Source organism: Carcharhinus amblyrhynchos, chromosome 25, assembly GCF_965287045.1.
Source record: "Carcharhinus amblyrhynchos chromosome 25, sCarAmb.v2.hapA, whole genome shotgun sequence".
Taxonomy (NCBI): domain Eukaryota; kingdom Metazoa; phylum Chordata; class Chondrichthyes; order Carcharhiniformes; family Carcharhinidae; genus Carcharhinus; species Carcharhinus amblyrhynchos.
In genome coordinates this window covers 24,629,522-24,643,852 of record NC_137348.1, presented here as the reverse complement: position 1 = coordinate 24,643,852, position 14,331 = coordinate 24,629,522, and the positions used below count along the sequence as shown (strand labels likewise).

Here is a 14,331-nt window from a genome sequence, read left to right as displayed (position 1 = left end):
AATTATTAATAAAGTATGCCGTTAACATTTGAATTTTCTTCCCCCAGACACAGTCAGTCATTTGCCAGGTCATCATTATGGTGATTCAGCCATTCCCTCCCTACTTAAATTAAATCGCCGTTTCTTTTCCATGGAAAATCTTGACACAAACTCATCGACTTCATACCCAAGTTCACCGAGTTTGATTTCACCCAAAATTAGCTTGAAGAACCTTGATGTATTTGATGACTATGGACAGACAGATGACGTGAACGAGCTCAAACTTCAAATTGCCGAGTTAAAGGAACAAATTGAGAAGTACCAGAAAGTTATTCGGCATCTGCAGACTTGCATGCGCAAAAATTCTCTATCCAGTGACCAGTTGACTGTCTCAGACCACAGCCATCAAGCTCCAATGAGAGGTTCATACGAAGGACACTCATTGGATTCTATTCAAAAGGATGACGACAGTAACCATAGTCAGAGGAGACATTCCATACAGTCTTCAGATCTGTCTGTTCAACCCAGCCAGAAGATTGGAAATCTTTCAAATCATGCATCAAGATCACCGAGTCTGGATTTAGGAAGCCAGAGTGAGAAAGGAGACTGGCTGGTATCTAGCTATTCCCAGGATGGACAACAGGTGCGAAAGATAAAGGAACAAATGGAACACCTGGAAGATCAGTTGCAGCAAGAGAAAGCAAGGAATGAGGAGCTTCAGGATCAGCTGAATCACCTTCAGACTAAATTGGCTGCACCATCACCAGCTCAAAAGTAAATTGTTTTAATACATTGCAAATAATAGTAGTTGAATAGTAGTTTTCCATACAGATTACTTTAGGTTTGGTAGTATTGGGTTACAATTAAGGATGTGCAATTGTAAATTTAAGTCTCACTGTGGCAAACCATAATAAGAGATGGGTAATAAGTGCAACTACATCAATGTTACCCAGTGATATGCATCGCACAATCATATATCTTTTTAATACTGGTAAACCAAGAGAATGGGGAAATGTTAGTGTGAAGATTTGAGTTTCAGTATTAAACTAAGCAAATGCAGTAAATCAAGAAAAAAAACAAAATCAAACAAATTTTGCCACAAGGGAGAAGCTCTTCATCATAGCAGAAGTGGTTGACAATACAAGTCCTGCCCCCAAGCATTTTCGTGGTCTCACCAAGGTCTGTATAGTTGCAGCATAACCCCATGGCTCTTAAACTCAAACCCCCTGTTAATAAACGCTAACACACTATAAGCCTTCTTCATGGCTCTATCCACTTGAGTGGCAACCTTCAGAGATCTGTGGATATGAACCCCAAGGTCTCTCTGTTCCTCCACATCCCTCGGAACCCTGCTGTTGACCCTGTAATCTGCATTCAAGTTTTTCCTACCAAAATGAATCTTGTTTGGACAGGGCGATTCCCTCTTTGGAGAGATAAAATACCCCTTTGGATTTGATCCAAGGACATTTTTGGGGTAGGTCGGGTGCCATTTGGAATTTTTTTCAAAGTAGACATGAGTGTGCATGTTGAACTCCTTAGAACTGACAACAACCTGTTAAAATAACTGTCAGAAGCACTTGTCAAAAGGACCTGTCAAAATCAACAATGCAAAAATGTGCTGTTTAGGTGGATTCTCTATGGTAAATGTGCAGGGTTGGGGGTGGGGGGTGGTGTGGACCTGGTTAAGAGGCTCTTTCAGAGATTCAATGCAGACTCGATGGGTTGACTGGCCTCCAACCACATTGTCAGGATTCTATTGTTTGGTCAAAGGGGGCTGCCAAGGTATTAAAAGTTCCTGCCCTATGGTCAGAAATAAGACCTCGGAGCAGAATTAAGCCACTCGGGCCATCTGCTCTGCCGTTCAATGATGACAGACATTTTTCTCATCCCTGTTACCCTGTCTTTTCCCCATAACCCCTGATCCCCTTACTAATCAAGAATCTATCTATCTCTGACCTGACCTTCTGCAGCAAAGCGTTCCATAGATTCATCACTCTCTGACTGAAGAAATTCCTCCTCATCTCTGTTTTAAAGGAATGTCCCTTTAACCTGAGGTTGTGCCCTTTGATTCTAGTTTTTCCTATTAGTGGGAACATCTTCTCCACATCCACTCTATCCAGGCCTCGCAGTATCCCGTAGGTTTTAATAAGATCCCCCCTCACCCTTCTAATCTCCACCAAGTACAAACCTAGAGTCCTCAGCTGTTCCTCACATGACAAGCTCTTCATTCCAGGGATCATTCTTGTGAATCTCCTCTGGACTCTTTCCAAGGCTAGCACATCCTTCCTTACATATGGGGCCCAAAACTGCTCACAGTACTCCAAATGAGGTTGGATCAGAGCCTTATACTGCCGCAGAAGTACATTCCTGCTCTTGTATTCTTCAAAAATTTAAAGTGAAGAAGAAAAGAAATTGCTTGCTCGGGTACAGGGACAGATATTGGCTTGGAGAGTGTGGAGGATTGTGGGAGTTGAGTGGGGACATGAGGTATTATGGGAAGTGGGTACAGGGCATGAGGTGGTATGGGTTGGCATGGATGGCAGCATTGGGAGTAACTGGGTGGGGTGAGTGCTGGATGGATTTTCTTTTTTTCAAACTGACAAAGGTGCTACAGACTTTTGGCCAACCTGTCTGTGCATCAGACATGTCTGCATTCACCCCAGGAGTTGTTGTCCAGACTCTGGTTTCACCCTACTGGGTCAGGTTCATGAAGCTGGTAACTGTCAGGATCCTGCACTCCCAATTTGGGAGCAAACATCCAAATCTGTGTGATCCAATATCAGTATAACATTGAGAAATTGACATGGGTTTACAGCATAGGCCTGATATTTATCAAGGTGTAATCCTGCAGTAATGGGGAGGGGGAAATAGTCAGGCAACCTGGCAGTGTGGGTTTCCTGAATGTTGAGGGCATGTAATGTCAGATTTTGTGTCTGTCTGGAGAGACGACAGATAGGTTTATTGGGAGTGGGGGGTTGGTAAGTGAAGACATTAAGGTGGGCGGGGCGGGGGGGTGCGTGTGCTTATGCTGATTATAGGGTTGGTTTCTTAGCTCTGAAAGAAGCATTGCTACTCCTGAACCACAAGCAATGCTGTAAAGTCACTTCCACAATGATCACACCCTTCCTGCTTCTTCTGCTTGGTTCCCCGAGGCCTGGGAGCCCCAGCCAACATGAGTCTACCTACAGAAATCTTTTTAAGAAGGGAAACATGGCCTCTTTAAAAGATTTCAGCCATTGACCAGTCTCCTGGGAGCAGATCAGTTGATATGACTTCTGCTGAAACAAGAAATGGGCTGGTTCATGGCAGCTTCGAGTTGATTTGAAGTTTTTAGTGCTTTAACTTCCTAGGAAACCCAAATGGACCTGTTATTGGGAGTTAAAAGTATCCCCTTAAATTCTACATCGAATGACCTCTGAAATTAAAGGAATAAACGGGCCATTTTAAAAATAGAACTCTGTGGGAGTAGCTAAAATAGATTCAGCAGATCAGACAGAATTCAGAAACCTGCTGAATGTCTCCAGTGTTCTCAGGTTTCAGCATGTAAATTATGCTGGATTTAATTATTGTACCCACAGCAGCTCTATTGGAATTTGATAAAAATCAAGATATAAAATACAGGGAACTAAATGGTTCATTCTTTTCTGTTTGATTTAGGTATGATTCGCTGGTGCAGTCACAAGCAAGGGAGCTCTCACACCTCCGACAGCAGATTAAAGAAAGCTTTAAAATCTGCACTTTGCACCACCAGACTCTGGTGGATCTTACTAAAGCCTTTGAGGAGCTGCTCCAGGCCAGTGATGTTGATTATTATGTCGGGGAAGCCTTTCGTGACCAGTTAAACCAAAGCTTAGAGCTGGTGGAAAAGCTTGAGAACAAGTTTGATGGCGGTAAGGTCACTGGAAAAATTGCTGAGTTTGAAATCAGAGATTGCAAGAAAACTTATCAGGCTGTATATTAAGCTCGCTGTGTAGAAAATAGGAGCAGGAGTGTGCCACTCAGTTCTTCAAGCCTGCTGCACTGTTCATTATGGCCGATCATCCAGTTCAATGGCCTGATCCTTCCTTCCTTCCTTCCCCCCCACCCCACATCCTTTGATCCCCTTCATCCCTAGAGCTATATCTGACTCCCTCCTGAAAAAATACAATGTTTTGTCCACACTGGGCGGACAATCTGGTGAAAACAGGTGGTTGGAGAGATGATGCGAATGTGCAGAACTGGTATTTACATATGTTGCCAGGACTTTCAAATCTGCCAGCTGACAGAAAGCAGGCGTATCAGCTGCCAGCCCACAGGTGACTCGAGGGGAACCCACCTGTGCAAAATTATTGAGGTGCTTTGCGCAGGATCTGGCATCAGATCCCTGGCTAGAGGAAAAAGTGCTGCCACGGTGTTAGTCCTTGCTTCCCTCTTTCCTGCTATTCTAAAATCTTTCTGCAATTTTAATTAAAACGAAAGGCAAAACCAAGTTACAGTGCAGGATCTAGAATTTCCATTCTATGGTGATGATTCTTTTCAGCACAGCTTTCCTATACTGGTACAATTCTTGCAAAAGATGAATTTTTAAATGCAAATTCCATTCAGCACAAACTCAGGTTTACGTAATTTTAAGAATATCATGCTAGAAGCTGACATTGCCCACAAATCTGGCCATTTCCCAGGATAAAATTAGTCATCATTTGGCATTTCCATGAATTGCATTTTTTCCAGGAGGCTTTAAAAATTTAAGATGGATCTTTTGGACATGAGGATACCAACGGATGCCTTTTGTTTGAAGGATTTTAATGAAATTACCTTTAAAACCTAATTGAGGGCAAAGTAGAAAATACTTTTTCTATATTTTTAAGTCCTTCTTGGTATGATGACTCACCGACACAGTGATTTAGAGTGCTTATATTTTGTGATAAGTCCATTTTCAGCTGTATTGATCAACTCTTTCTACTTTTACTGTGAAGTATTTTGATGAATAATTTTTGAAGCAAAATTTAAAAAACGCTTTCAAAAATGCTGACCGAATTGCCTGATTCATAGAAGATTTTGGGCCTAGATTTGAGTCACAAGACAAAAAATGGAGAAACTGCCTGAGTATTGTAGGTTCCCCTCCCCACACACGCGCACATACACATAGCACTGCTCATTTTCATGGGCCTGGCAGTTTGTGTTTTGTGCATGCAGTTTACAGAGGCAGTTGACTATTTAACTCATCAGCTGTCTGTACTGCAGTCAGTTTTGATAGAGCAGGAGGGAGATTCTCCAAAAAAAAATTTTAAGTGCCGAATTTCCGTGAAAAAAACTGGAATAAGTCCCACACAGTGATGTGGAGTAAGACGACACATCACTATCCTCCTATCTACCCACACACACACACACACACACACACACACACACACACACACACACACACACACACACACCTCCCCTCCCCCATCACTGGCCTCTCTGGCAAACCCTGACACTTCTAGTAAAACAGACATAATTTGTACTGGAATTATCAATTGTACCCAATGTGGAAAACTATCCCTGTACGTGCAAATTTATAGTTTTTGGGTATCCAATTTGTTTATGACAAATGTTTTTAGTTGTTAAATGAACTAAAACCTTACAGTGGACTAGCTTATTAGTTAAATGCGAAGGTATTAAGCTCATAAGAGAATGGAATTAGATTCCATTTGAATTGACATTGGTATTTAAGCTTACTTCATACTCAGCCAGGATGCATGTAGGAAGACTGAGGAAATAGCCTGTAATTTTCAGATAGACTTTCAGAGAAATGTGCAGTGGGCTAGTCCATTCTGACTAAGGGTGAAGTTGTAAATACTGGAATGAAGGAGTCACCTTGCAAGAGAAGTACATAGATTTTGTTGTAAATGGAATAATTTAACAGCCAGGGGATTCCTGCTGCAAGTGTTATTAACAAATCTCTGCCATCAGTCAGAAGAAATGTTAAGTTTATAAACATTTGTTTAAATAAAATTCTATTTTAATGGCTGCTTTAAAAAATTTGTACTAAGCAACAAAAATATTTAAAATTACTATTTAAATGTGCACTGAAATAGCCCACATTTTCTGTTTCCATTCCTGTTCATGTATTGCAGGGGATGTATCTTCAGCTGATGGAGATCGCACACTTCTTGATTTCTCTCAAAGGTAAAGACAAAATATACGTGCAAGACTTTAACAAAGCATGATTCAATGTTCTTCATTCAGTTTACCTCATCCCAATTTGATGTGTTATCCAGCTATTAAATCAAGGTTAACCTGTATTATTCACTTGTAAACTCAACCTGTTAAAAAGCACCAGTGTGTGCTGATCGGAATTATTTTGACACTTTGAAGAGAGAAAATATATTTCCCAACAATCTAAAATTTCAAATATTAATTGCATTACGTTTGTCCTGGACATTTCGATTTTAAAACACAGCTGCTTGATTTAAAGTGAGACTTGACTGTCATCATTTGCGTTGTCTTATTTGCAATCTTTCTAAAGTAGTAATAGTTTGGGAAATATCTGGTTTGCCACTAAAGCAAATCTTATTTATAAAGGAGCACTGGGTGTCCAAATATTTCAGTTATGACATTTCAACATTCCATCACTCCCAGTCCTTTCAGCTTAATAGTGAGTCTATTAATAGTGCTTTTCTGGGAAAATGGGCCGTACGGTAGGCTGCCACCTTTGCTGGCAAAACACCAAACAATGGGCATAACGGTATTGTTGGAAGTAGACAAATAATATTACAGAGCCATTTGCACAAACTTACAATATCAGCTTGTTTTATCTATTTGATAAAAGTTAGCCACAAGAAATCCATGTCATATCCAGCAATCTGTTCACATAGTGTACCAATCTTACTTAACTGTAGAAAAAGTAGAATTTAGAGACTCTAAGCAAACAGTATCAAAGTTGGCAACAGACTCATCATATTCAGTAATCATCAGATGTATCTTAGTTGTAGACTTAACCTTGCATGTGACGGAGAGCGTAGTATGACAGATCTTTGCACAGTTTGTTTTGCATTTGTCAGAGAAGAAGGGCAGCGTGTAACCCCTTGAATCATTTTGTACAATCCAGTGATGGTTAAACTGGGTTGGTTGCACTTGAATTTTTAGGACTGTTTTGCTCTTGGATTTCTACATCCTTCATTTCAGGAAAGATCATTTTGGATGTAGTAGTGTATGGTTTCTAACTTGTTAAATGTGTCATCCAAATTATAAGCTAGTTGTCATGTCTTTTAATGATGAATTCATTATTTAATTCTGCAGCAAATAACTTTTCTCTAGCACTTTTATCATAGAAATAATGTTAAATAGCTAATGCAAGATTTATCACTTTCTGAATCTCAGTGTAGTATTTATAGTTTTACATTTAATGGTTGTCACTTACAATAAGCCTCCTGATAGCAATTGTTTTTGGTAAAGGAAAAAGCCATGCGAAAAGAATTCCATGCTTGAACTATACATTTAATGTTTCTCCACAAATGTAAAAATTCATTGGCTATTGATGAGACAGAAAATCTAAAGCGTAAAGATAGGTTAGGATCTGAGTCGTATGAAGTGTTTATTGTGAGAGCCTCAAAGGTAGATTCTCATTAAACATTTTGTTGAACATTTTATCAAATTAACTTGAATAGATGATCAGCGATAATGACAACTACTTTTAAAATTGTTACGGTGATTGCCAGTGATGTTTTCCCTGTTTACAAGGTACTTTATGCAGACACTCTCTGGTCATTGCATGACCGTTGTGCCCACTAACGCCAAATTGTGTAAAATATCCCACTGTTACCTCGCATAGCTTTGATTCAGCTTTGATCTGGTAGGGAGCCACTTTTTAAAAGTTTGAATATTTGGATGAAATCTTTAATGTTATACGGCTGTGACGCTGCCACTCATAGCCTTGTATACCTAAAAATAAATTAACTGCCTCAAGAACAGCGGCCTGCATAGGTGTTGCTGGGGTTCAAGTCAGTCCAGACACATTACCCTCGCCTCTGAGTCAGACTACTATGGGTATAACTCCTACTCAAGATTTACTCTTCAGTGCAGTACTGAGGAAGTGCATTGCCTGAGGTGTTGTCTTTTGGATGAGACATTAAACAATTGAAGCAGACATAAAATACATCAAAAATAATTTTGGAAAAGAGAGGAATCTTCTCCTGGTGCACTGGACAACATTTATCCTTCACCCAAAATCATCCAAAAGAGAGATTAGCTGGTAATTTTATTGTAGTCAAATGAGAAAATTAGTTAATAGATTTCTTCATTTTGTGCCTTTTTTAATTGAACAGCTTGATGTCTTAAGGACAAATTAAAATAGAGATATTTGTAACATGAGAGGTGTGATTTGCAATCTATTTCCCTTCCTGCATTGCTTTGAAAGAACAGAAAATTGCATCCCAGGGCAAAATAAAATGCAGTAGTACTTTTAAATGCAAGAGTTCACTGCACATTACCACTAATACAACTATTACTCTCAGAAGTAAATCAACTGCCTCAGAAGTAGTGGTCTGCATAGGTGTTCCAGCAACTTTGATTAAATGGAATGATCTGGTGAGGCTAAGAACTGCACACTAATCCTAATGCAGTTATTAATGTCAAGCTACTGTTCTTAAAATAACAGATCCTTTGAATGCTGAACAGTGAAGTTCTTAAAGCAGTTGAAATGATTGTGTTCTTCATTCATTTGTGCACAGAAGAATGTATGAGCAAAGTTTAAAACTGTGTGAAATATTGATAAAAGTGGCTCAGTAAGGAGGTTGTTTAATGTTTGGTGGATAAGCTGCTTGATATATTCTAACGTGTTGAAAGTTACTGCTGTTGCTAAGGTTATTTTGTCAAAAATTCAGTTCTTCTACTTTGTGGAGGTTAAAGCCAGAAAATGAACCAATATTTTTAAGGGAGCTACGTTTTTCTGTGCTTTAAGTAGCTGTAAGAATAGTGCATGACTTACTACCATGCTATATATCGGCAGCACAAGTCCCATAGACTTGCCTAGAACAAGCTTGTGGCTTTTGGCATGCACTTAATTGTAAACAAGCATGCTATCCAAATTTAGTCCCATCTACCGAGCGTCTCTTTTCTCCTTCTCTTTGGCAAGTGCTCGCAGCCTGCAATGTGAAGTTCTCTACCTTCGAAAGCAGCTAGAAAGTGAGCGCAAACAGCTGCACAAGCAGCTGAATGAACTTCTGCATGAGAAACAAGCCTTGTCACAGGCAACTAAAGAGCAACTTGAGCAGTAAGTTTATACTCTATGTTAATGTGGACTAATTAACATAGCATCTTTTAGTGGTTTGAAGCACTTCATGAAGACACAACTATCTTTGTTACAAAGTTACTGCTGAGTGTTCCGCTTGGAAGAATAGTGTGGAAGTATAAGCACAGTAGTTTGCAAACGTTGCATTAAGCTTTGATGCAGACACTGTAACTGCATTTGTATAGATTAGGGTCTAATTTGTGTGTGTGGCTCAGCTACTAGCTGATTAAATATTAAGTTCAGAGTTTTCAATTTCAAATACTGCTGTTCAAACCCTTTGTCATTAATGCACTTTGACTTTAAACTGAAGATGTAGACATCCCACCGGCAATGCACCCCCACCTGTGGGTTTCCCATTGGTGTGGGGTGACGTCAGTGGAAATTCACATTGACAGCGGCGGGGCCAGAGAATCTGTCTGCTAGCAAGCAACATGCCTCCTCCTGCCAGCAGGAAGCACGTGGCTGTAGAATTCCGCCCGTATTAGATATTGGCACCAGCAGCCTGGAGGCAGATGGATGCTGCAGTAGGTTGTTTGTGAATTATGTCACTTTTTCCTCTTATAGAGAGAGAATTTGTAGTGCAATTAGCAGAGACCCTTTTGCTTTCATTATTTAGTCAAGTGTTTTGTGAGGGGACTCTGTGCCAGATGATGACTTCATGAGTTGAAGTTAATAAATACCAGCTGAAGTTGAGGAGGCAAAATCTTTCTGCTCTTAACATATCCATTGGAATTTTGCTGAACATTATCCTAAAAAAAAATACAGTGTATTTTTTTAAAGCAAGTAAGATTCTTGCAGTGAATGACTTGTGTAACATTTGGTAATAATCAGCTGAGTGTTTTGAAGATTTTTGTCAGGATAAGATTGAAGTGCTGCAGCCCTTTGATTTGTTGCTCACTCAGCATATTTCATTTTTCATTGAGAATCATGTACACGAGGGAAACATTTAAATCTAAGTCGCAGTGAAATTAAAATTATATGCAATGCATTTCATCTGGCCTTTTTCTTTCCCTGCAGACTTTCAAAAGAGATACAGGAAAAGAACAAGATCATTTATTGCCTGCAGCAACAGTTAAAACATCAGTCATATGTGCCGTCCACCAGCCAAGTCTCTTCAGATTCTGAGATATCTGACAGAAACTCAATTAGTTCACATGAAAGTCGATCGACCACATCTGAACCACCACTCAGTGGAGAAAATAAAAGTAGGAGCCGTAATAGTAGACAGCGAAGTTTTCAAAGGAGACTTTCACAGAAGTCACCAGGTAAGTTGCACCCCAACCCAGAAGTATGAAATCTTAAAATTTGAGCAAACTTGAAATGTTTCTTGAAAGATTTACTTGTGTCATTTATTTTCATACAGCTCTTTTCATGGTCTCCAGGCAACCTAAAGCAATTTAGGTTAATTTAGCATGGCCAATCCACCAAACCTGCATATTTTTGGAGTGACCTTGAACTTTGTGTGTGTGTATAATAGCTTGTGGTTTACTTCATAAAGAATGTGAATAAACTACTTGGTATTGTGGATTGTAAATTCTTTTGACATATAATGGCATTAGGATAATACCATAAAAGGAATTGTATGTTGTATGTACCCCTTTCTGCTTCATCTCTGTCTCTCTCTGTCTCTCTCTCTCTCCCTCCCCCCTACCCATTCCTCAGACAATGTACCTCAACTTTACATAATTCATCATCTTTAAAGGCAGTCGATTGTTCTGAAACAGTTTTGCTTGCCGATTGTCATTTCCAGTTTACCCAGGCCAGTGAAATTAGTCCTCTTTTAAAAGCTAGAGTGTACCTTGTCCTTTACCATGACTAAGCCAAACCATATAATACTATGATCACTCTTCCCTTACTGACGCTTCCTTTCTTTATAACTTGACCCAGGTCCAACAATGCCTCCTTTCTTGTAAGGTCAGTAGGAAAATAATGAATAAATTCTCCTCAATACACTTCAGAAATTCTTCCCCGGCTTCTATACCTATATATCTGTATTAGAATAATATAGAAAGTCCCTCCGCGATCAGTTGAGTTTTTGCACCTCTCTATAATTTCCCTATAAGTTTGTACCTCTGTAGCTTCTCTACTCGTTAGAGAGAAAGCTATCCTCTGATGCTGATAAAGTAACTATCTATAATGTATTATTCTGAAAGCCTTCAATTGAAAGTTCAGTTGGGGTTGTTTCTTTCGTCCTCCAGGTTTAAGAGCTACATAATTTATAGTCATTTAATCTAAGTGATACTGTTCACCTGTAAACAAAGGATAGTATGATTGAAATTCTTTGGCAAGGCCACATGAAGACTCCAGAAGAACTATTTGCAGTTGCACCACTTGATTTGTCATTTAGAAATCCAAATATCAACCTTTGAAGCTGGTCTATTTACTGTAGCCTAAATAAGCAAAGTTCCCTTAAGTTAAAGCAATTTTCAAAGTGCAAAGTCAGCCACTGATAATTGTTACGGAATCGTGATCAGAAAATGAAATGTGAAGAGGTAAAACCAATTAGAGTTGCGCATAGTGGTGTCATGCGTGGGAAATGGAGGAAAATTGTTAATGCTGCTATGCAGACGTGTAAAGGTACAGTGACATGTACTAGTAAGGAAAGTGCTGCAATTACACTAAATTATTTTCTTAAATTGGAAATTGAGTTTGATTGTTTTGTAAATGTATTAAGTGCTAATAAATAGGAGGCTTTCTATGAAGTGCACCCTTAACCAATATGAAATTTTATGTGTCAGTTGCAATAGACAAATGTTACGCGACCCTAAAGATGAGTTTCTAGGAACTTTGGAAATTAATGTGACTGATTTTAATGTGAACAAAATAATTTCCTCACCATTTTTTTTCATTCCAATAGATTAGGAATTACACTTCAATTGTTAGTAAGTGATAGTCTTTTAAATTCTAAAAGAGACATTTTAAAATTTCTCTCAGTTACAAATGGTGATGATTAGTCCACCAAGCTGTCCTGTGAACATTTGTCTCAGAATGCTGTACTGTAGTTTAATATTGTTCTATTGATGAAAATTAAAACGGAGATGTTTATTTATTTAGCATGAGTGAAATGTGGGGCTATAGTGTTACCAATGGTTACTCAGTCTCTGTATTTTTTTGGTTTCATTCTCTAAATCCAGTGGGAGTATTGCATATTTAGACCTCCACATGTGAATGTTTAAAATGCAGTGTGGAATATGCCAAAATTTTGTTGTAATGTTTTTAATGTCACATTTCCATTTATGTTCTCAACTGCCAACATTTTTTTGGTCTCCCAGCAACGAATGCAAACACAAGCCTGCAGAATGATCCACAGATTAGAGAAGCAAGACTGACATCTGGACTTTCTTCTCCAGATGCGAGGACACAGTTTCAAGGTTTGCAATTATTTATGTTTCATGCTGACATGTCTACTCTAGATATTTGAGTTTTCAAGTTTTTAAATGCTACCAAAAGAGAAAATGCTGGAAAATTCAGATGATTTACTCTATCCCACCTCGACTCCTTTGTTTTCATTCTACTTCATTTAATTTTTTACTCTTCTCTGCCTCTTATTTATTTAGTCTTTCTTTATTTTTCTTCTCCCCCATTCTTTCCCCCTACTTTATTCTCCTTCCCTTACCTTTTCTCCCACTTTGCTTCTCCTTTTCTAAATATTACCTCTGTCTCATCCATTCCCCTCAACCCCCCTCACATCATTTTAGTTTCTCTCCTGTTTGGCCATTCACACACTTCATTCTCTCTATGGACTATCATTTGTAGTCTTTTCCCCTGGTTTCTGTGGCTATGACTTATCTTTCATTCTCTCACTTACAGTATAAATATCTCCCACTTTCTATGTCTTTTAGCTTTGACAAAGGGTCATCTGGACTTGAAACGTCATCTCTTTTCTCTCCTGGCAGTTGCTGCCAGACCTGCTGAGATTTTCCAGCATTTTCTCTTTTGGTTTCAGATTCCAGTATCCGCAGTAATTTGCTTTTATCATATATTTTAAATGCTACCCACTGATATTAAGAATGCTGATTTTTCATTGAAGGAAGGGATTGTAAAATTTAAACATAAATTTCAAATGCCTCCCTTCGCATTCATCAGGGAAGCACAAGTGTTTTATTTCCTTTGTTGATGATGAGACCATTGACCGCCCACCATTTGATCATCAGTCTGCTTTGAGTTAAATAACAACCTTTCTGAAACTATTGCATTTATTTTGGGATCGGACTGCCCAACACCAATGGGAGCTACTTGTGCACTAAGTTTCAGCCTGCAGCGCCCAGCCTTAATGCATCTTTCAGCATGCCAGGCTGTTGCATTTTGTGCACAAGTCATTTACAATTGACTAATTCTTGTTGATTGCTTTAGGCCTCATAATTACTCATTTTTCATGTGGCCTACACCATCAAATTTTCTGAAGAGTTCTTGACAAACCTCATCATTTCTGAAACCTGCAACATCATAGGTTTATGTACATACAGAGGTGAAATCATAAAGTCATTGCTGTATCTTTTTATCCATTTTTATTTTTGTTTAGCTTTTTCCTTTATGATTTTATTTTTCAGTAGTTTTTTTTTCTTTTATACCTGATATATAGACCTGGACCAGTTTCAGGACGTTGACTTCCTGTTGTAGCTGATGTGCGTAATACAGAAAATCTGAACACTTCTTCTGTCTGCAGCCCTCATTTCAGTCTTCTTCATTCAAATGGATTAGAGAATTTTGCTGTGCTCTAGAAAGGGACTTCTAAGAAAGTGCTTATTTTAAAATGTATTGATTTAGTCACTCAGAATGCCTCCTTAATGTCTGAGCAGCATTTGAGGGCTCATCTTTTGGATTTTTGAGTAATGAAAACGTTCAGAATTTGTTCACGATTTGCATCAGCGGGAAATATTCTCACTGGTCCACAATTGCACAGTGATGTGTTATTGGGGTTAAGCATTTTTTCACTTTTTTTGAACATATTCAGGAGAAGTACTTCTTCCTTAATCCTTATAAGTAGTAAATATCATCCTTCAGGATTCTTTTTCTAATCAAATTGCTTGAAAGTGCGTTTAAGTTGTTGAACTGTCTTGGTGTGTGGAATATACTGAACCTGACAGCACAAGAGTTAAATT

At 38.8% G+C, this 14,331-nt stretch overlaps 1 protein-coding gene across 5 annotated transcripts in view; it reads left to right on the top strand.

Annotated features, from left to right (window-relative positions):
• The window catches only part of cdk5rap2 (CDK5 regulatory subunit associated protein 2), a 117,934-nt gene that overhangs the window by 74,857 nt on the left and 28,746 nt on the right, over positions 1–14,331 (top strand). For 4 of the 5 annotated variants that reach the window (XM_080212174.1, XM_080212173.1, XM_080212178.1 and 1 more), the window contains 6 exons: positions 48–753; positions 3,637–3,869; positions 6,075–6,126; positions 9,074–9,211; positions 10,247–10,494; positions 12,502–12,600. In XM_080212174.1, coding sequence (XP_080068300.1) covers positions 48–753; positions 3,637–3,869; positions 6,075–6,126; positions 9,074–9,211; positions 10,247–10,494; positions 12,502–12,600 — 1,476 coding nt within the window. The remainder of the gene's footprint in view (positions 1–47; positions 754–3,636; positions 3,870–6,074; positions 6,127–9,073; positions 9,212–10,246; positions 10,495–12,501; positions 12,601–14,331) is intronic. The other variant, XM_080212177.1, reaches the window with a different exon arrangement.